This window comes from Nomascus leucogenys, chromosome 18 (assembly GCF_006542625.1).
Source record: "Nomascus leucogenys isolate Asia chromosome 18, Asia_NLE_v1, whole genome shotgun sequence".
Lineage (NCBI taxonomy): Eukaryota > Metazoa > Chordata > Mammalia > Primates > Hylobatidae > Nomascus > Nomascus leucogenys.
Genome location: NC_044398.1, coordinates 102,992,763 through 103,013,056, shown reverse-complemented (window position 1 = coordinate 103,013,056; position 20,294 = coordinate 102,992,763). Strand labels below are relative to the sequence as shown.

The window sequence follows — 20,294 nt, the reverse complement described above, 5'->3', positions numbered from 1 at the left end:
CCCAGCCCCGCTGCGGTCTGTCTCGCACTTGTCATTGGTCACTGCAGCAGCCCCACCCCTCGGCGCGCCAATGGCTGGGCGGCCTCGCTGGGGCGGGCCGCAGTTCCTGCGCGTGCGCGCTTGGCCTCCCTGGTGCGGACTGGCAGTGCAGGCAGAGGCCGGCTGAGAGCTGCGGCCCTGGAGGAGACGGAGGCCGCGCGTGGGCCCGAGGCGCAAGAGGAAGATGAGGACGAAGAAGAGGCGCTGCCGCACTCCGAGGCCATGGACGTGTTCCAGGAGGGTCTGGCCATGGTGGTGCAGGACCCGCTGCTCTGCGATCTGCCGATCCAGGTGTGTGCGGGTGGGGGCTGGGGGCGCGGGAGTCGTTCCCCGGGGGCCGGGCATCCGGGCGCCGGCAGCCTCCGAAGGTGCTGGTGGGAGGCTGCGGCCCAAGGCTGAGGAAGGCGCCTCTGGGCGTAAACGAGGGTTTTAACGCTGGCCGGGCGCACTCGCCTGCGGCGCGAAGCTTAAAGAGGAACCAAAAACCTCATTCGTGAGTGACATTAAATGACATTTATTGTATTTAGGGGGCTCGGGGGACAGGGTCTTGCTCTGTCGCCCAGGCTGGAGTGCAGTGGCGTTATCTTGGCTCGCTGCAGCCGCACCTCCTGAGCGCAAGCCATCCTCCCACCTCAGCCTCCCGAGTAATTGGGACCACAGGTGCGCGCTACCACACCCGGCTAATTTTTAAATTTTTTGTACAGAGGGAGTCTCACTGTGTTGCCCAGGCTGGTGTGAAACTCCTGGGCTCAGGCGATCCTCCTGCCTCGTCCTCCCAAAATGGTGGGATTATAGGTGTGAGCCACCCGGCCGGCCCGTAATACCTTTAAAAGTCAAAGTTGATGCAAAAAAAAGAGCTTACGGTAAACGAAAAAGCTTAGTTTTAAATAAGAGCAAGATTAGTAGTACCGATTGTTCCATTTGCCTCAAGCGTCAATCATGTGTCAAAGCGTCAGTATTATGCTTTCTTTCTTTCTTTCTTTCTTTATTTGAGACTGAGTCTTCATCTGTTGCCAGGCTGGAGTGTAGTGGTGCGATCTCGGCTCACTGCAACCTCCCCCTCCCGGGTTCACTACAGGCACGCGCCACAACACCTGGCTAATTTTTTGTATTTTAGTAGAGACGGGGTTTCACCATGTTGGGCCAGGGTGGTCTCGATCTCCTGACCTCGCGATCCGCCTGCCTCGGCCTCCCAAAGTGCTGGGATTCCAGGCGTGAGCCACCGCGCCAGCAAATTTTAAATGTTTTATATTTTGCTCATCATGGATATTTTCATTGCCTTGTATTTCTTAAATGTTGTATTAAAATATTTATTGTTATTACCGTTTTTTGCTGCCCTGGTAAATTTTGCACACCTGCATTACTCAGTCCCGAGCCCTGGCCTGGGTCCTGATGATCAGGGATATACTCAGGGTGAACTGACAGGCCCCTACCCACCCCTGGGGGCGGATCCTCAATGTGAGTTTATTCTCTTGCCTGTTTCTTAGCACCTCTTTCCCCCAGAGACTGTGTCCACTATGGACATTAAACTGTGAGTGGAACATGAGATTGGGGCTCTGATGAATTGGGAAACCCTAGCATACAGGCAACCACCCTTCCTCGCCCTTCGTAAAATGGGGCACCACTTTTTGGCCACTATCAGCTTGTTCTTTGTTGTTGCCAAGGTGGTAAAGAGAGCCAGGGTTCCCACTTCTGCCCTTGCTCTTTTGTAGGTTACTTTGGAAGAAGTCAACTCCCAAATAGCCCTAGAATACGGCCAGGCAATGACGGTCCGAGTGTGCAAGATGGATGGAGAAGTAATGCGTAAGTGCTGCCCTCCTCCCTTCAGGTTATGTGGTCCAGGCTTTCACAGCAGGAAGATTTAACAGTGCTGGTCAGCCTGCTCAGAAACTCACAGGCCACGCCCAGGGGTACTGGGGCAACCACAAACCTGCCCTGTGCACAGAGTTCTGGGTTCCTTTCCTGCCGTCGGAGGCTATGGCTTTGGGTTCTCACCATGGATCTTCTCCCATCTGTGTCCGTGGTTGCAGCTGTGGTCGTAGTGCAGAGTGCTACAGTCCTGGACCTGAAGAAGGCCATCCAGAGGTACGTGCAGCTCAAGCAGGAGCGAGAAGGGGGCATTCAGCACATCAGCTGGTAAGTGGAACAATCCCTTCATTATAGCCCTTCCTGGGGCTAGTGCCCTTCGTGGCACTGTCACCAGGCACCACCTGGAAACAGCTCTCGGCTCTGCATGAGTACAGCACCACTGAAGTGACGAGCTCCCTGTCACAAGGGTTCAGACAGTGCGGGTCCTTCTGTGCCTGGGACTCCTGCCTCGGCCATCCCCAACATACTGCCCTTTCATCGCCATCACCCCATCCAAGCTGCTGGATATCTTCACTTGGGGACACCGTCGGGAATTTCCAGTGTGTCTGGAAGTGGCCTCCCTAGTTATGGATGGTACACCTGTAGTGGCTCCCATCCCCTTCTCACCTGGGTGCTGTCAGCCCTCACTCTCCTATTGGGTCAACTGTCCTGTTCACTGAGTCTCAACACTGTCACCTACTGCGTTAGCAAGCTGTGTTTGGCCAAGCCACCCCATACAGCCCTCTGAGAACAGAGCCTCCTTGTAGCTGCCTCAGATCCAATTTGCACATTATACAGAACAGCCTAGGTAGGGAGGACAGCTGCCCCAGGTCCCATAGGGCTGAATGCCTCAAGCCCACGTCATGCCCAGCCACTCAGCTCACCCTGCTCAGGGCATGTGGTTTACCTGCGTTCCCCTCTTGCAGGTCCTATGTGTGGAGGACGTACCATCTGACCTCTGCAGGAGAGAAACTCACAGAAGACAGAAAGAAGCTCCGAGAGTAAGTGCCGGCCACATCTTGAGCCATAGGGGACGGCTGTTCTGTTGCTCCTTAGTCCCCCATGCTCTGCCAGAGGGCTGCGGCTCCCTCTCCGGAGATAACACCCTCCTCCAAGGAGCTTCCTTGGGGCCCTCCCCACTAGGAGAATGGCAGGCAGAGGGCACCTGGAGGGGCCTTGCTGCTTCCCAGCAGTGGCAGCTTAGGGCTACACAGTGCCAGGAGGGAGGAAATCAGAGTGGGCATGGAGGCGGAAGGCTGTGACTCTATCTGACACTCAGTTCCCTGCCCCAGGGACTTGTGAGTCAGAGTTGCTTCTGGGTCTGAGAGGATGGCCACTTCCTGGCCTCCCCAGAAGCCACATGCCCCCCTCTGTCGTTTCTTCGGGGTCCCCCACAGCCTCAGGAGGGGAGTCACAGATGTGTCCTTCTGTGGGGCAGGTGCTTTATGCCTTTCCTTCTTTTTCAGCTACGGCATCCGGAATCGAGACGAGGTTTCCTTCATCAAAAAGCTGAGGCAAAAGTGAGCCTCCAGACAGGACCACTCTCTTCATCACTGGTGGCTGAGCCTTTTCCCAGCAGGATGGGGTCCTCGAGTCATTGTGCCTCTTTCACAGAAAGGATGTTGTGGTGGCCTCACCCCAGGCATGCCCAACAGGAACTGTCAGCATAAACCTGGGGGCCCTCAGGACTAGGCCAGGGTGAGCCAGTGCTCCGTTCTTTCATGTACTTGGCCTGAGACTGACCTCTCCCTGGGTCCAAATACCCTAGTCACATGGCAGAGCCACGGCCTGGCCCTATGTATAACATAAACCTGTTTGCTTCTTAGTTTGAAAAGTGAAAAGTCACAGTAACCTGGGTAGCAAAGACTGAGATTGCCCCATCACAGATTTGAGTTAAGGGGAGCGAATTGGTACAGGTGAGTCCTATAGTCCAAGATGGCACCACACCACCAAAGCCTTGAGGCCACACCACTCCCCAAACCACACAACTGTGTTACCATGATCTCCACAGCAAGGAGGAAATCAAAGCAGAGTGGCTTTAGGGTCTACAGCCTGGAGCTCACGGTGGCAGCGAGCACAGCACAGCTATGTGTGGGCCCTCCAGCCTCAGCCTTTAGGGTTCGCCTGCAGCAGTGCTTTCAGCAGGTTCAGTGGACAAGGAGGGAGTGTGGGGTGGAAATTGGAGCTGCTAAGGGTGGGGGCAGGGTGCCTCCCAGCATGTGGGGAGGGTATGACAGCACATCCCTAGGTCCTTTTCCCAGCGTTGGCCAGCAGCCACTCTTAAGGAGAAACAGCAAGGTGCACGTGCCTGGCTGAAGGATTTCACTGGAAGTGAAAGAGCCTGTGACTGTATCTGACACTCAGTTCCCTGCCCAGGTGAGTCAGCCACAAGGGGCCTGCAGGACCTCCCTCCACAGCTTCCAGCCAGAAACAAAGAAGGGCAGAGAAGCCGTGGTCAAGTTAACGGCAGCTAAAACGCTCCCAGTCCATTTATTGGCCACATGAGGTGGTCGTCAAGAAACAAGTTAGAAGGTTATGACAGGAAGTAGTATAATAAGTGCCCGGCAGTACGAGGGATTCAACGGAAGTGAACAAGGCACAAGAAAGAGGTCTGTGTTCAGGAAACAGGCCAGTCCCCACATGGAGCAGGTGACTCCTGTAAGCCTGTGAGGCTCAGGGTTGCCGTGTCTGGCTCTGGCCTGCTGGAGTGCACGGCCCTGGAGCCCACAGCCAGCTCAGTGGAGCTGAGCGTCCAGTTCGTACTTCTCGCAGAACTTGTCAGTGAAGGGGATGCAGGTGAGGACCTCACACCACTCACAGCGGACAGGGTAGAAGTAGAAGAGGACCACCAGGCCGGCCAGGAGACCCAGGAAGACCACCTGAAAGACGATGATCTGGCAGCGTTTCCGATACAGGTCGAACTTGCCAAAGCTGATATAGGGCAAGAAGGCGAAGGAGAGGAAGAGGCCACTGATGAACCCTGAGATGTGGGCAAAGTTGTCAATCCAGGGCAGCAGCCCAAAGGTGAAGAGGAAGAGCACCACAGCCAGCAGCTTGAAGAAGGCACGCCAGGGCCGCGCCAGGATCTGCCAGCTCTGGAAGAGCTCCACGAAGAGGCAGGCCAGGATGCCGAACTGGGAGCCAGCGGGACCCACCTGGGGGATGGTTGGGGTAGCTGTAAGGCAGTGGGGCTGGGCAGGCCCCCTGGACCCAAGGCCTCATCTTTCTGCCCCACTTCCCATGGCCCAGAGCACACTGAGACCTAGGATCCAACTGGAGATGCTCCCAGACTCAGTGCCCGATACGGACAGGCTCACAGCGGAGGATCCCCACCCTGAGGGCCAGCCTTACCTCTGCTCGGTACGGCAGGAAGATGGCACTGGCCAGGTTGCCAGTGACACCACTGAGCAGGTAGATGATGGCTATGCGGTGCCAGCCTGCCAGCTTCTCCAGGTCCCGCAGGACAGTCATCTGGAAGCAGATGGACACCAGGCAGTGCAGGATCCTGTAGTCAGTAGCAGGTGGGGGTCGGGAGACATTCAGCAGGGAAGTGACCTCTGTGCCACCCCCAGCCAGCCAATCCCGGGGACCCTGAGACCCCCCACCCGGCCCACAGTGTCACTTGCCCGGCGTGCAGGAAGAGGGATAGCCACAGGCGGTAGAACTGGTCAGGCACCTCGGGGTTGAGGAAAGGCAGGAGCCCACACACATCATCCATGCAGTGCACCTGCGCAGAGCAGCAGATCAGCATCACAGCAGCTGGGGGAGGGGAACGACGGACACTCGGGAGACCTACCTGAGAGCAGAGCGTGGCCTCCTCGTGGAAGTAGCCCCTCATGAAGTCACAGTACTCCCGGGAGGTGATCTCACACCTAGAAAGGCAGGCCAGGGTCCGGAGGCTGCTGCCTCGCAGAGGGGGATTGCTGGCATCCAGGGCAAGCTTCAGCCGCACCTACCCACCTTTGTTGGCCCCAAGGAAGTCCAGACCCCCTCTAACCCCACACCCTTGGTATACCGGGTTATTTCAGGATTTAGTTAGGGAGAAGACACCGCCCTAGGGCGATGCTCTGAGCCCAGAGACCAGCTGCACTCGCTGGCACGCACACGTACCTGCCCTTGGTGCCAATGCAGCAGGGCCGTCCTGTGATGACACAGTCCATGTGGGGATGGTTGGTGTGGTTCCCGGCGCTGTTTTTGGTGCAGATCTGGGTCACAAATGGGGACGAGCTGGGTCAGGGCCTCCCCCAACCTTTGGCCCCACACCATGTTTGGGGGTAGAGGCAAAGATGGGTGGGCTCATAAAGTAGAAAACGGTGTGGCTTCCTTGACTTCAAGCCACCACACTCTGAGTCTCTATCAAACTGGAATAATGTCACTTGACCTTTCAAGTCTCCATCTAGTTCTCTTGATCTACTTGCTCAGAGGGGCAGGCGCTGGTTGGTGGACAGGCTGTGCAAAGGCCAGGTGCACAGCATCTGAAAACGTGAGGTGGTCCCATGATGGGAATCTCTGGCATCACCAGTGGGTGGGGTGTGGCATTCTCCCCCACATGACATGGAGGACTCCCTAACAACCCCCCGCTGCAGCTCACCGACCTCCCTCCCCACTGCAGCTCACCAGCCACCCCCTCCCCACTGCAGCTCACCGGCCACCCCCTCCCCACTGCAGCTCACCGGCCACCCCCCTGCTGCAGCTCACCGGCCACCCCCTCCCCACTGCAGCTCACCGGCCACCCCCTCCCCACTGCAGCTCACCAGCCACCCCCTCCCCACTGCAGCTCACCGGCCACCCCCTCCCCGCTGCAGCTCACCGGCCACCCCCTCCCCGCTGCAGCTCACCGGCCACCCCCTCCCCGCTGCAGCTCACCGACCTCCCTCCCGCTGCAGCTCACCGGCCACCCCCTCCCCGCTGCAGCTCACCGGCCATCCCCTCCCTGCTGCAGCTCACCAGCCCCCACCCGCTGCAGCTCACCGCCCCCCCTCCCGCTGCAGCTAACCAGCCCCCACCCGCTGCAGCTCACCGCCCCCCCTCCCGCTGCAGCTGACCAGCCACTCCTCCCCCGCTGCAGCTCACTGGCCACCCCCCGCTGCAGCTCACCGGCCACCCCCCCCCTGCAGCTCACGGCCACCTCCCCCCTGCAGCTCACGGCCACTCCCCCCCCTGCAGCTCACGGCCACCCCCCCCTGCGCCACCCCCCCCGCTGCAGCTCACCGGCCACCCTCCCCCCTGCAGCTCACGGCCACCCCCCCCCCTGCAGCTCACCCACCCCCCCCCTGCAGCTCACGCCCCCCACTGCAGCTCACCGCCACCCCCCCCACTGCAGCTCACCGGCCACTCCTCCCCCCTGCAGCTCACCAGCCACCCCCCCTGCAGCTCACCAGCCACCCCCCCTGCAGCTCACCGCCACCCCCCCCCTGCAGCTCACCGCCACTCCTCCCCCACTGCAGCTCACCGGCCACTCCCCCCTGCAGCTCACGGCCACTCCCCCCCCTGCAGCTCACCGCCACTCCCCCACTGCAGCTCACCGGCCACTCCTCCCCCCTGCAGCTCACCGGCCCTCCCCCCACTGCAGCTCACCGGCCACTCCCCCCCCCCCCCCCCCCCCCCCCCCCCCCCCCTCCCCCCCTGCAGCTCACCGGCCACTCCTCCCCCACTGCAGCTCATCGGCCACTCCCCACTGCAGCTCACCGCCCCCACCCGCTGCAGCTCACCGGCCACTTGGTGATGTCTTCTGGCCACTCGTGGGGGTCTTCCGAGGAGGGCTCATCACACACCCTGCAGGAGCCAAGTACGTGGTGAGACCCTGCTTCCAGCCCCTAGCATTGGCACCCTTCCAGCTGAGTCACCAAGAGCAGCCCCTACACCCTCTGCACCACAGCCCCCGGGGCAGGCGTGGACAAAGGCAGGTGAGAGAGCTGCCGGCAGGACTAACCTGGGATCCTGGTGGCAGACAGAGCCAAACTGTCTCGTGTGGCCCGCAAGCTCTGGGGCGCTGGGATGGATGGGCCACTTCACCCACACTGCCAGCGTGGACTGTGGGAGGGGGACACAGGGTCAGGTCCAGTTGGGTCAGGGCAGTGAGGGGAGCGCAGAGAGTCAGGAGCTGAAGGCAAAGCCACTGAGCTCTTCCCTCCGCTTCTACGAGTCACCCCCGCTCTTGAGATACACATGCATGTTGGAAAAGACTCTTACAAGGAGTTTGATAGCATAATTCCTGTTAGCTGAAAATCAGAAACAGCCTCTGTGTCCTAAATCAGGAAACTGGTATGGACTATGGCACTTCCATATAAGATGATGTGATGAAAGTATGGATGAATTTTTTAAAAAATTGCTTAGTGTAAAAGAGGCAAATACCACTTATGTAAGCTTTAAGACACATGCTGGAAGAGTACACCCAAATCAAAAGACCAAATCAGATGATGGTCTCTGGGGCGAGGAGCTGGAGATGGGGGAGGGTTCGGGTTAGGGTTAGAATAAATATGACAAGAAAGGCCCTTGCACATAAGGACGGCGGGATGTGCCAGGAACGAGGGCGAAGGATCACTCTGCCGAGTCTATCTGAAGTCTGAAGGAAAGAGCGTACACGGGGCAGACGAGGGTGGGAGTCCAGGGCGGGGAAACGCACCGAGCACTCCTCCTCCGAGGTCTGCACGCAGCCCGACCTGTCGTTGCGCACGCAGCAGGCGGAGTGCTTCTCGCGCTCGCGCGCTGAGCGAATGAAGCTGTGCACCTGCGGGTCCTGGCGCATACAGGGCGAAAACTTGGCGCCCAGGTGGATGAGGGCCTCCTGCGGGCCAGGGAGACGAGCAGCTGCAGTCCAGGCCTCCTGCCCGCCGGGCACCTCCAGGTCCCGCCCCCGCCGGCCCCGCCCCCAGCCCCGCCCTCACCGAGCTGGGCCCGATCCAGAAGTTCTCCTGCTGCACGTACTTGACGTTCTCGTAGACCCCGCGGTTCCGCAGCACCTGGGAGGTTGGGGAGCGGGATCAGACGGGCCCGACTCTGGCCCTCTCCTCCCAGAGCGGGTCGGGAGCGGGTCCAGTGCCCAGACTCCACTCATCTGGGCCCAGTGAAGGCACAGGGGCTCACCGAGTCCACCGTTTCATGCTGCGAGAAGCCCACGGGCGCGATGCCATAGATGCACACGGCTAGAATGGTGACGAGCGAGTGCACGAAGGTGAGCCAGTAGGTGAAGAAGGGCCTGCGGGGTGGAGCGTCAGCGGGGGCCTCATCCCCAGCCCGGAGCCCCCACCCTCCCCCAGGAGCCTCCATCCCAACCCAGGCCTTGCCTGCCACGCCTACCTGTGGTCGTCCATGTCCTCGATCTGGCGCTTGACGAAGCTGTCGATGCGCTTGCGGTAGGTGCGGTTGGTGAGTCGTCCCACCATGCCCAGCCCATACGGCCGCTTCTCCCGGGCGAAGAGCTTGCGCACCGGCACCGCGATACGCTGGCCCCGCCGCGGCCCCGCGGTGCTCACCACCTCCTGTCGGAGCCGCACCTTGGGCTGCGGGGCTGCGGCGCCCTCCTTCTGCTTCCGCCAGCCTCGCTCCAAGGGCCTGGAGGGAGCCGGCGTTCACCTCCCGCCCCAGCCCCCCAGACTGCTGCCGTCCCTCCCCGGGGCACCAGGGCACCCTGTCTCTATCCTGGTGAAGATGCTGTGCAAGTCACCCGGCATCTGCCTTCTCCTTGCCAGTAAAAAAGCAACACTGCGCGCCTCCGGGGATGGCAGGGAGCTGGAACCGGGACCCGCTGAGTTCTGCAACTCAGCAAGTATCACCTCTGTCACCTCCGCCTCCCCGCTGGATTCTGCCCAGCCCCTAGGCTCTAAGATTGCTGTCCCATTCCACAGGCAAGCCATGAGACTGAGGCCATGCCCAGCCCTGCGTCTCCCACCCCTGGTGGCCAGTGAGTTCCCAGTCCCTGAGGCCTCCCCTTCCATCGCCCACAGAGGTGAATGCCGACACTCGCCCAGCTGTTCCTGACGGGCCCCGGGGTCTCTCTCTGCCCCCCTTCCCTGCCTGCCGCACTCACAGCATCAAGTGGCTGCGCTCAAGCTCGCTGCGGTCCAGGGCCCCGCCGGTGAGGTCCGCCTGCTCCGGTGCCTTCTCCCAGTCCTTTAGCGCTGCCTCCGATGGGGACTCGAAAACTTCGTCCGGGTATGTGGACAGCTCTTCATGGAGGGTACCTTCCTGAGCAAACACATGAGGTCAGGCTGGACGCAGGGATGAAGGGAACGGGGGGTGGGGGGACGCCCTGGGCACTTCTTACCCGGGCAAAGAAGGATGTGTCCAGCTCATCGGGGAAATCAGTTGTGTCCTCCTCCAGAAAGCTGGCTGGAGTGAAGCTTCGACGCTGTGCCCGGCGCAAGGTGCCATCCCTAACGGAGCGGCCCTGGGGACGGGGAAGTGAGCATGACACCCGGCTGCTGGCTCAGCCCCCAACCCCACCTTTGGCCCCTGCACCCACTTTCATCAGTGCTGCGGCCGCCCGGAAGCTCATCTTGGCCACCGACTCTCGCTTGCGCCGCCGCGGGAGCCGGTGGAAACCTGAGCGGGAGCTGGAGAAGGAGCAGAGGGAGGCAGCACCCGGCGTGACGGGAGTGTGTGGGGCACTCAGGCCTTCCGCAGTGTCATCTGCTACACGGAAGGCGCGGCCACGGGCCAGGGGGTCTATGATCTGGAGGAAGGGAGGAGATGCTGGAGTCAGGACCACGGGGGCTCCTAGCTCACCCAGACGCACAGAGGCCTTGCAAAGAGCGTGACTGCTGCTCCTGACTCCTCACGGGCCCCTGGACAGCTGTATGGGCACTACTCCCACCCTACAGCACCTAGAGGTCCTGCCTGGAATGCTCTCCCATCCAGACACTGGCCCCCTGGTGCAATCCCAAGGTACCCCTCCCCAGAGACTGTTCCAGGTGCCTTCACGAGCAGGCTGTCTGACCGCCCTTCCAGACCGTGAGCTCCCAGAGAGTCCCTTCTGCTCAGGCTGGCTGTGTCCACAGCCCCAGCCCCTGGGAGCAGAAGGAGGGGCCTGCAGGAGGCAGCAACAGGCAGGCATACCTTCTGCATGCCCAGCTGGCATGGCCCCACGTAGAGTGGGGGTGGCGTCTCGGTGCTGGTCAGCGACACGTTGTCCTGGCTGGGCAGGTCCAGCTCCCGGAGGACCTGGGGCTTCAGCTTCCCGTAGCGCTGGCTGCAGTGACGGATGCTCTTGCGCTGCCATTTCTGGGTGCTGTCACTGTCCTTGCTCACTCCAAACCAGTCAGCGGTCCCCCTGGCATGGCAGGGACTCAGCAAGGGGCGGCCAGATCGCCTCCTCCCAGGCAGGGGACTTCAAAGGCCCTCCTCTGGGGCAGCATGCCCTGCCCCCGGCCTGCAGTCACTCCGGGGGCCAGGGTCTGGGTGTGCAAGGTCCAATAAGAGGATGAGTGGGTTCTAGCCACCCCCTGAACTGTTAGCCAACTCCAGGTTTCCACTAGACCACAGCTGGCAGGCCTTGCCCGGTTGAGTGCTTCATAGAGGCCCTCACCCACCATCCCTGAGGGGCAGTTGAGGGGAGACACTGAGTCCAGAGAGGGAGCTGAGAGCTCAACCCGAGAGAGCTTGGCCCCAGGACCCCACAGAGCTCAGACAGCAGGCGCTTACAGGCCCAGGCAGGCTGTCCACAGCACTTGGACATGCAAACAAAAACACTGCCAGCACCTGCCGTTAGGAGCCCCAGGGAATGCCAACCACGTTGGCAGCTCCCAAGAGGCCACATGCCAAGCACATGCCAGAAAACACCAACACATTCATGACCTGTATGAGATACCTGAGCAGGGACCAAGAGAGAGACTGGCGCTGTGGGAAGGCCCTGCGGGCAGCCCGGGGACCCAAGAGGGGTAGAGTGTGGACACGCCCGAAGCGTACTTGTCGGCTGCTAAGAGGCCAGAGCATCCGGGTGGTGGAGACAGAGAAGGAGAGAGTGAGTGCTGAAGAGAAGGGAGTGGAGCAGGGTAGTGGGGTGAGAGCGGTCAGTCTCTAGAACAGGAGGAGGGCAAGGGGATGTGGGGACCAACATGGAGGAGGAAGCTGAGACAGGAGGGCCCTTGTTCTCATCCCCATCCTCAGTGTACCTGCCTCTGCCCCACCAGCCCCCAGCTCCCACCCCATGGAGCAGCTGGGCAGCGTTGGTACCTGCGGATGGTCTGTGTGATGGACGTCTGGCGCTGCAGCACCGGCCGCCGGAGCTCATGGTGGGGCGAAGAGATGTGGGCTGTCTCGGCTGGCATACTCACGCTCCTCAGGAAAGCCTGTCGCCTCAGGGGCTGGGCAACAGGGTCATGGTGAGGGTACTGGACAGGGGGCACCCACAGTCCCTGCAGGCCAGGGCCTACCTGCAGGAAGCTGGGCTCTTCCACTGTCGGGGGCACCGCAGAGGGAATGTCCAGCTTTAGCCAGGGTGGCTTCTTGCGCTGCAGGCTGCTCGTGCTGTCCCTGCGGGCCTCACTCATGGTTCCTGGCGGAGCAAGGCAGGCCTGCAGGGCACGGTGTGTTATTCAGTAATGACAACGCTGACATCTGAAGATTCATTGCACCCAGACCCGGGAGGAGGGAGAAGCAGTGATAAGCCCAACCGTGGTGCTCATGTCCCCCATTGTCAGAGCACTACTATATGCTCAGCACTGACTTTCTCTGTGCCTGCCTTGTTCATCCCAACAGACAGTGCTGGGCACATCCTAGGTCCTCAGACAACATAAGTCCATGGGACAACTATCTTAGCACACACTACGATCAGGATACTGCTCCAGGTGCTTGAGGCACATTGGTGGAGAAACGAGACAAAATCCCTGCCCTCCTGGAGCTTACAGTCTAGACAATAAACTTTTTAAATAAGTGAATGTACCGGTTAAAAGATGCTAAGTATGATGGGGGGGAAAAAAGCAAACTAGGGTTGCTTGACAGGAGGCAGTGAGGCCTCCCTGTGAAGTGACATCTGAGCAAAGGCTTGAAGGAGGGGAGTGAGCACAGCTGGCGTTGCAGGAGTTTGCACACACACGGGACAGCCGATGTGAGGTCTTAGTGACATGAGGCTCACCCTAGTCTGTGCCCAGGGCAAATCTCAGACCTGTCTTACCCAGGCCTCACCCTCTTACCCACCAAGACTTCCACTCCAGGGACAAAGGGCCCACTATGCACATGACAGCCTGTAAGGGGTGTGTGATCGGTCCACTGCATAGAGTCACCACATTCATGAAAGAGGGTGACAGAGCAGCAGCTGGTGGCCCCGAGGCTCCTGTGCACAAATGACTTTCCAGAAACCACCTGGGCGCAGACACCATAGTGACCACCAGGTGGCGCCACGTGCCCAGAAACAGCAGTGAGGCGGCTCGGTGCCGGGGCTGCGGGGCATTGCATGGTTGGCTCTACCGTGAGCATCCCAGGCACAGGGCCAGGGCCCAGGGGAAGGCCCCAGAGCAGACAGGCAGGGTTCGATTCTGGCCACCACTGCCTGGCCATGTGACTATGACTCCATTTCCCCCTTACACCTTCCTGGCAGACCTGCAGCTGTTCCCAACCCAGGGGGACCACACGGCAATTCCAGTGGAGACCCAAATTGAGAAGGGCCCCTGAGCACGACACGAGACAGATAGTGGGGGGCTGGCCAGAGCTTCCTGAAGCAATTTTGGACAGAAAACCCCAAATTCCTCAGCCTCTTTAAAGAGCTGCAACCTCAGGCCGGGCGCAGTGGCTCACGCCTGTAATCCCAGAACTTTGGGAGACCAAGGTGGGCAGATCACGAGGTCAGGAGATCAAGACCACCCTGGCTAACGCGGTGAAACCCCGTCTCTACTAAAAATACAAAAAAATTAGCCGGGTGTGGTGGTGGGCGCCTGTAGTCCCAGCTACTCAGGAGGCTGAGGCAGGAGAATGGCGTCAACCCAGGAGGTGGAGCTTGCAGTGAGCCGAGATCGCGCCACTGCACTCCAGCCTGGGTGACAGAGCGAGACTGCATCTCAAAGAAAAAACAAAACGAAACAACAAAAAAAGGGCTGCCGCCTCCGACAGACTCAGAGCCGCAGGGTCTGCAACCCACCCACTAAGGCCCCAGAAATGGCTCTCACTCATAGGTCTCCCTCTCAGCTGCTTGGAGGGAAGCCCCACCTATGCTGTACAAATAGGGAAACTGAGGCCAGGAAACACAGGCTTGCCTTGCTCAAGGCCATATATGGAGGGCAGCACAATTAGAGACAGCCTAGGGTGCTGCTCACAGCTCCTAATGGTCTTATGCCAGCCAGGGACGGGCTTGGGACAGAGCTCATGGCTTCTTCCGACCCTGTACTACCAGGGAAAGGCGGGGAATGCTGCTCACAGCCCCTACTGGTCCTACATGTACCAGAACAGACACAGGTGGGTGGGGGTCCTTCAGGGATGCCATCTGCTGCCTCTTACCCCACCTCTCACGCTCCAGCCCCTTATCTGAGCTGACTGTGCACTTCACGTCCCAGGTGAGAGTTGGGGGGCAAAGCTTTGGGGCACTCCCCAGGCATGGTGCCCAGGGGTCGTTCCATCCATATGGCCCCCTAAGGCTGAGTTCCCGTCCCTGGCCCATACTTGGCCTGGAATCAGGGGCAAGAGCCAAGGGTGGCAGCTTGCCTCCACATCACTGGGAAATCCCTCCAGGGCCCCTCGCCCATGCAGAGCCCCAGAGTGCAACAGGGTCGGACAGGAAGGCATCCTAACTGAGAACTGAGTGGGTCAAGGTCCCTCTGGGAACTGCACCAGGAGACCCCTCTGCATCTGACTCGTGGCCCAAACCCAGCCCAGACCTGCGTGTCCTGGATATGGCCCAGCCACAGTGTGAAGGGGTCACAACTCAATTTCCTCATCGTCCCCCAGCCCTCCCTCCACAGGGCATATGGACTGCAGCAAGATCACCCTGCTAGTAAGGAAAAGCCAGGAGGGGCCACCTCTGAGTCTCAGACACTCAGGGTGGAATTTCAGCGTCAGGCACGTTGGGAAGGCAGGTGGTGCTCGGCAAGGGGCTTCCGGAACCCACAGTGCTGGGACAGCATTCTGAGTACACTCCCAGCATGTTCTCACCCAGAAAATGGACGAATGCTCTTAGTGAGGCCATTATGGGGGCCAGAGAGGAGCAGGGCGCAGAGTAGAGACTGGGGCCACTGCCAGGAATCAGCAGGCTGAATCCAGGGGGCAGCCTCTCCAGGAGTCTCCACCTGTGCCCAGCGGCACTAGGCGGCATCCAGCTGGTTCTTCACTCAGGAGTGTGAGAGACCTTTGCCAGCTGATGGGCTCACACACATCCATGACTTCCATGGCTCCTGCTCTCCGCTGCTCCTCACACCTGACTCCCTCCCATCTCAGAGCCCTGCAAATGCGCTCTGCCCAACCTCCCCTGTGCTGGAGGACCTGCAGCCTCAGGCTGCCCTACTCCCCAAAGGTGGTCCTCGGCCTGGATCCCCGGGCACAGCACAAGACAAGAGTTCGTCCACGTATGTATGGGCCACTGTCCTGTCACTGCTGGCTCCACAGTGCTCAGGAATGGCCTGCTCTGAAGCCACCGCTGGGTAAACACTGATCACTGAAGAACGCAGGCCATCGGGTCCCTAATCTGGGGTAATGGAGGATTCCTCAAGATGACCCCTCAACTGGGTCTGGGAAGAGGGGCTGTCTGGCATGAGGGGGTACAAGCGGGAACAGTTAGGGGGTGAGAAGAGCAGAGAGCTGTGAGCGTGTACGGGGAACCTGACCTCCCCAGTACTGTCTCAGCCGGGGACCACAGTCAGCCCCAGGAGACAGTAGAGTGCTCAGCTCATGAGGGAGGCACCAGCCGCCATGACTGTACATCCAGGTCTCCTGGGGCTCCCACCTCCACAAAAACTCCTGCTGCTAGGAGTACAGGCAGGAGGGGACCTGAGAACCCACAGTTACAGGTCCTGTGGGTGGGCAGTGCTGGGTGTTCCGGGCTGCCCCACCCCTGTGTGCCTAGATCCCCATCTGGGCCTCAAGTGGGTGGGATTCCAAAGGAAGAGCCGGAGTAGGCGTGGGGAGGGGCAGGCCCAGGACAAAGAGTCTGGCCAGGGAGCGGCACATTGCTCTCCCAGAGACAGTGGCTCAGTGTCCAGGCCTTCCCCAGGCGCACAGTGGGCTCTTGTTCCCAGAAAGCCCCTCGGGGGATCCAAACAGTGTCTCCCCCACCCCACTGACCCCTCACTGTATGGGGAAACCGTGGCCCATGGAAGGCCTGACTGCCTGGGGTCACACAGCATCTGAGTCACTGCAGCAGCATCACAGCTGCCAGCCCAGGCCCAGCCCCATCAGGAGACACCCAAAGCCACAGTGCATCCCCGGACCAGCTGGGGGGATGCGGGCAGGACTCTCAATGAGGCTGAGGGACGAGCAGGGTCAAGGGAGCCACTGGCGCCATGCACACTGAAGGCCACTCTGGCTGCCTGCAGAGCCTGGTGTGGAAGGGCTGGGTGGGGGATGGTGGAGAGTCCTGTTAACTCAGGTTTCTGCTTTGGGGATGTCTGGGCACCCATCAAGCTAGCCGCGTGCACAGGTGCAGGGAGAGCCAGAAAGCAGGAGCCGATGGAGGGAGGCCACTGGGGACAGCCCAGGCTGATGCTCTGGCCCCATGTGTCTCCACCACCTACAACCCTAAGCAAGCCTCAGCTTTCCCATCTGGAAATCAGGGGTCACAGCAGTGCCTGGCACAAGAGGCAGCGGCTGACTCCATCACAGAGTGGTGTAGCCTGTGGGTACTTGGCACTCTCTGGAGGGCAGGAGCTGGGGGGTGAAAGGGCCCTAAAGCATATGCAACAAGGGGGCAGCCCCGGGGACACCTGGGGACAGGACCCTCCAAAGGTGTCGAGTTTGGGAAGAGACTAGAGAGAAGCTCTGGCCAGTCTAGGCATAGACAGTGGCCACAGCCAGTGTAGAGTGCATCCTCAGGTGTGAGCAGCAACCGCCGCTGTGCTCAGGCCTGCCCTGCACTCACAGGACCATGCTGGCAGGGACAACTGGCGGCAGAGTTGACTGCCAACCCCGGGGCCAGAACCATCAAGCCTGGACTCTGCTCCTCCCAGGTAACCACCTGCTGCTGAGGTCAGCTGGAGCAAGGGGTCTCACCCCGGGACACCTGCCCAGACGTGTCCTCAGCTCACCCGAGCCGCATCCCAGGGGAGGTGGCTCCTCCAGCATCCCCACCCACACACTGCTCTCTGACCCTCAGGCTTCTGTTTGACTCCTAATCTGAAGCTCAATCCTAGATCTCCCTTGAGAAGGGGGTCACCAGCTGTCTGGCAGCCTCGCATCCAGGTCTTCTGGATTAATGAAGGGAAAGTCACCTGGCCTCTCTGCCTTGTCTATTAATGGCATCATGCTCAGAATGATATTTGCTAGGCCCTTTGCAAACCCCAAAGTGCTCTTCAACCCTCCCAGTGAAGCCTCTTCTTTTCTGTGGAAGAAATGACGTTCAGGGTGGAGCAGGGCAGGCCTGAGACCCTTGCAGGTTCTCTGCAGGTCCCCAGCAGGACAGACTAGCGCCCTGCCTTCCCTCCTCACCCTAGACAAGTAGACAGAACAAGAGGTTCCCTGCTACAGGCCATCTGTGAGGGAGGCCGCCCTAGGGCCTGGAGACACAGGAATCCCTGAGGACCTGACCTAGGAGGGTAGTACACAAAGGGGCCAGCACTGGGTGGGGGGCACTGCCCCATGGCTCAGCTAGCAAATGTGGCACAGGGGTCACCAGAGCTAAACCCCTGACTCAGTTGGGTCTGACGGGCTGACATGGCAGACACACCCAGGAATCAGGGGACACCAAGTGCAGGTCAGGGCACCTGTCCAGGCCACACAGTCAGAAAGCAGATGGCAGCAAAGACTTAGCTACACTAGATTCTGGGTGTAAACTGCCTGGTAAGCTGGTCACTTCTAGTCCCCAGTCTGGAGTCTAGCTGGGTCTCAGGAGTTAGGCGAAGACACCCTCCGCAGGCTGGAGGTGGGAGAGGCCCCACAGCCCCTGCACACGTCTGGCCAGAGGACAGATGGGCAGCCCAGTCACCAGTCAGAGCCCTCCAGAGGGGTCCCTGACTGACCCTACACACATGCTCCCAGGTGCCCAGAAACTCTTGGGCTCAGCAACCCCGCAACCCCCTCCCAGGACCACCAGAAGCAGGATAGGACTGGAGACGCCACAGGAGGGAAACCAAGTCAGAGTAGAAATGGCTTCGGTCCTCAGGAGCCTGGCTCAGCTTCCTCAAACCAGATCCTGACTGAACACACCGGTCTGTCTAACCCCTGGGAGGGGTGCTCTGTATCCATCTTACAGATAAGGAAACTGAGGCTCAGAGAAGCCCATCATTGCGGAAGGTCCCAGAGCCTATAACGGAGCTCAAAGCCTTGGGCCAGGTCTGCCCAGGAGCTGTGGTAGAAGGGACCCTGTCTGCAGACCCCCAGGAGACAAGGCAGACCACCAGGGTTCTTCAGCCTTGTGGCTGTGGACGGCTGTCAGACCCCTCTAAGACCCCTTGCCATCTGCTCCATCAGGGGCATCTCAGTTGAAGAAGGAAGGAGTCACCCCCAAAATCGTCCAACTCAGAAAACAGGCAGGAGCCAAGGAATCCGATCATTGGGCAAAATGTGATCCTGGCACAGACACTGAGGTGGGGGAACGGAAGCCGGTGTGGCGGAGGCCCTCACAGAGGAGAGCAACTGGGGTTGCCCTGGGCAGGGACTGTAGCTGGGAAGATCCTAGGGGAGGGCCTGATGGTCCCTGAAAGGCAGGGGAGACCTGGGCGACTCCCCCTAAACCAAGAGCGCCCCCTAGAAAGTCAGCTCCCCAAGGTGGGGACCGGCCAGCTCATGAGGGGTGCTGGTTGAGGGGCCTGCTTGTGCAGTGGAGGCCACCCAGCCAGTGAAGGCTACTTGGAAGGGCTGGAAAAGGGTCTGAGGCCCAGTGCCTTCAATCTGGGACCACCAGACTCCCGTGCACTCCATTTGCCCCTGCCCCATTCTCAGGAAAAGGGGCCCAGCTTGCCCAGAATGACCCCTGGTGGCAGGGGGCTCCGCCGCAGGGACCCCTTGAGCCCCAGCCAGCTGCTTGGTCCCCAGCTTCCGCCCACCCTTGGGGTGGGGGCTAGGAGGTTGCTGTTGGCTCCACAGGGGTGGGGAGAACCCAGCCTGGGACTGCCCAGGCATCTAGCTGGGTCAAACCTGAAAAGCCAGTTTCATCCTTGAATCTTCTCCCAGTATCCAACAGGAAGTCCCGTTGGCGGGTGGGAGTTCCCAGGACAGGAGTAGGGCCTCCAGACCTAGGCCCCACCCACCCGGACAGACACACATTCACCATCTCAAGCGGCACACACAGAAGAAACTCGTCAGGACCACCTGGGTTGGAAGCAGGCCTTGGGGGGCCAGGGAAGATCCCCTGCCCATTCCCCATCCAGCCCCACAAACATGCCCCCAGCATGACAGACAACCAGGCCCTCTGCCAACGCCCTGAGCATCTGGGGTCTGGCTGTCACCCCAGCTGGGAGAAGGCCTGTCCCCGTTGGCCTCTGCGCACAGAGTGAGAGTCGGTCTTCAGGAGTCGCTCCCAGCCCACCCTGCAGCTTCGATGTTTACAGATGGGGGAGTCGCTGTCGTGGGGCAGAAGGTGGAGTCAGTCCCCCACCCCGAGCTCCACGGTTCCTGCTATTCCTATCGGTGAGGGCAGCTGGGACAGGGACCATCCCGCCCTGAGCTGGAGTTTCAACTTGGAGACACCACCCACCGGTGGTGGCCGGGAAGGAAAATGCAGTGGGGGGAGTTTAGAGGAACCTGGGGCACCCCCGGACTCTAGCCTCCCGTTCCTGGGACCCTCAGCTGTTGGGCGGGGGCTGGAGCCGAGCTGTCCGGCCCGGCCAGGCCGCTGGGACTGCTAATCCGGCCACGGGCTATTTTTGCGGCGCGCCGGGCTAGGAATCCGGGGCTGGGCCGCCTCTGCGGGCGACTCGGGAAACTCCAGGAAGAAAAGTCCGGCCGCCCCAGCGGGGCGTCGCCGCGATCCCTCCCCAGCCCCGGCCCCGGCCCCGACACCGGCCCCGACACGGCCCCGGCCGCTCTGAGCAGCTCCGGCCACGGGGTGCTAAGGACTCGCCCCGCGCTCGGCGGACGCAGCCCCGGAACCCGCCCGCCCCCGGAGCTCTGCGCTCCCGGCCGCGCTCACTCACTGCCGCCGCCGGGGGTCTTTGCGGGGTCCTGAGGGCGCCGGGGAGGTGGGGCTGCCGCCGCTGGCCGGGAGGGCCGAGTCCCCGCCCGCCCGCCGGTCCGGCCCGCTCGGGAATGCCATGGAGCGAGGGGCGTGCGCGCCGGGGGCGGGCCCGGCCGGAGGGGGCGGTCGCGCTGACTCAGAGCTCAGGAATGCGCGC

The 20,294-nt window shown here is 60.8% G+C and overlaps 2 protein-coding genes across 11 annotated transcripts; one reads left to right on the top strand and one right to left on the bottom strand.

Annotated features, from left to right (window-relative positions):
• The first annotated feature begins 107 nt into the window (after positions 1-107).
• SNRNP25 (small nuclear ribonucleoprotein U11/U12 subunit 25) lies at positions 108-3,932 on the top strand. Of its 2 annotated transcripts, XM_030799001.1 has the most exons (5): positions 108-330; positions 1,752-1,842; positions 2,070-2,175; positions 2,814-2,888; positions 3,354-3,932. In XM_030799001.1, the coding sequence occupies exons 1-5, from the start codon at positions 262-264 to the stop codon at positions 3,409-3,411; spliced, it is 399 nt and encodes a 132-aa protein (XP_030654861.1). In that variant the 5' UTR covers positions 108-261; the 3' UTR covers positions 3,412-3,932. The 2 variants fall into 2 exon arrangements, with proteins under 2 accessions (XP_030654861.1, XP_030654860.1); XM_030799000.1 differs by lacking the exon at positions 108-330 and having other exon boundaries at positions 1,753-2,175.
• A 410-nt stretch (positions 3,933-4,342) lies between these two features.
• Positions 4,343-20,210, bottom strand: RHBDF1 (rhomboid 5 homolog 1). 9 transcript variants are annotated; one of them, XM_030798994.1, is made up of 18 exons: positions 20,097-20,206; positions 12,261-12,401; positions 12,061-12,191; positions 10,945-11,158; positions 10,352-10,561; positions 10,154-10,276; positions 9,917-10,074; positions 9,187-9,441; positions 8,974-9,085; positions 8,775-8,849; positions 8,513-8,674; positions 7,820-7,920; positions 7,599-7,662; positions 5,998-6,092; positions 5,684-5,759; positions 5,514-5,614; positions 5,239-5,392; positions 4,343-5,042 (listed from the first exon to the last, which is right to left on the bottom strand). In XM_030798994.1, the coding sequence occupies exons 2-18, from the start codon at positions 12,375-12,377 to the stop codon at positions 4,623-4,625; spliced, it is 2,568 nt and encodes an 855-aa protein (XP_030654854.1). In that variant the 5' UTR covers positions 12,378-12,401; positions 20,097-20,206; the 3' UTR covers positions 4,343-4,622. The 9 variants fall into 9 exon arrangements, with proteins under 9 accessions (XP_030654854.1, XP_030654853.1, XP_030654855.1 ...); XM_030798993.1 differs by having other exon boundaries at positions 5,514-5,759; positions 20,097-20,184; XM_030798995.1 differs by having other exon boundaries at positions 5,514-5,759; positions 11,696-12,401; positions 20,097-20,210.
• Positions 20,211-20,294: the final 84 nt, after the last annotated feature.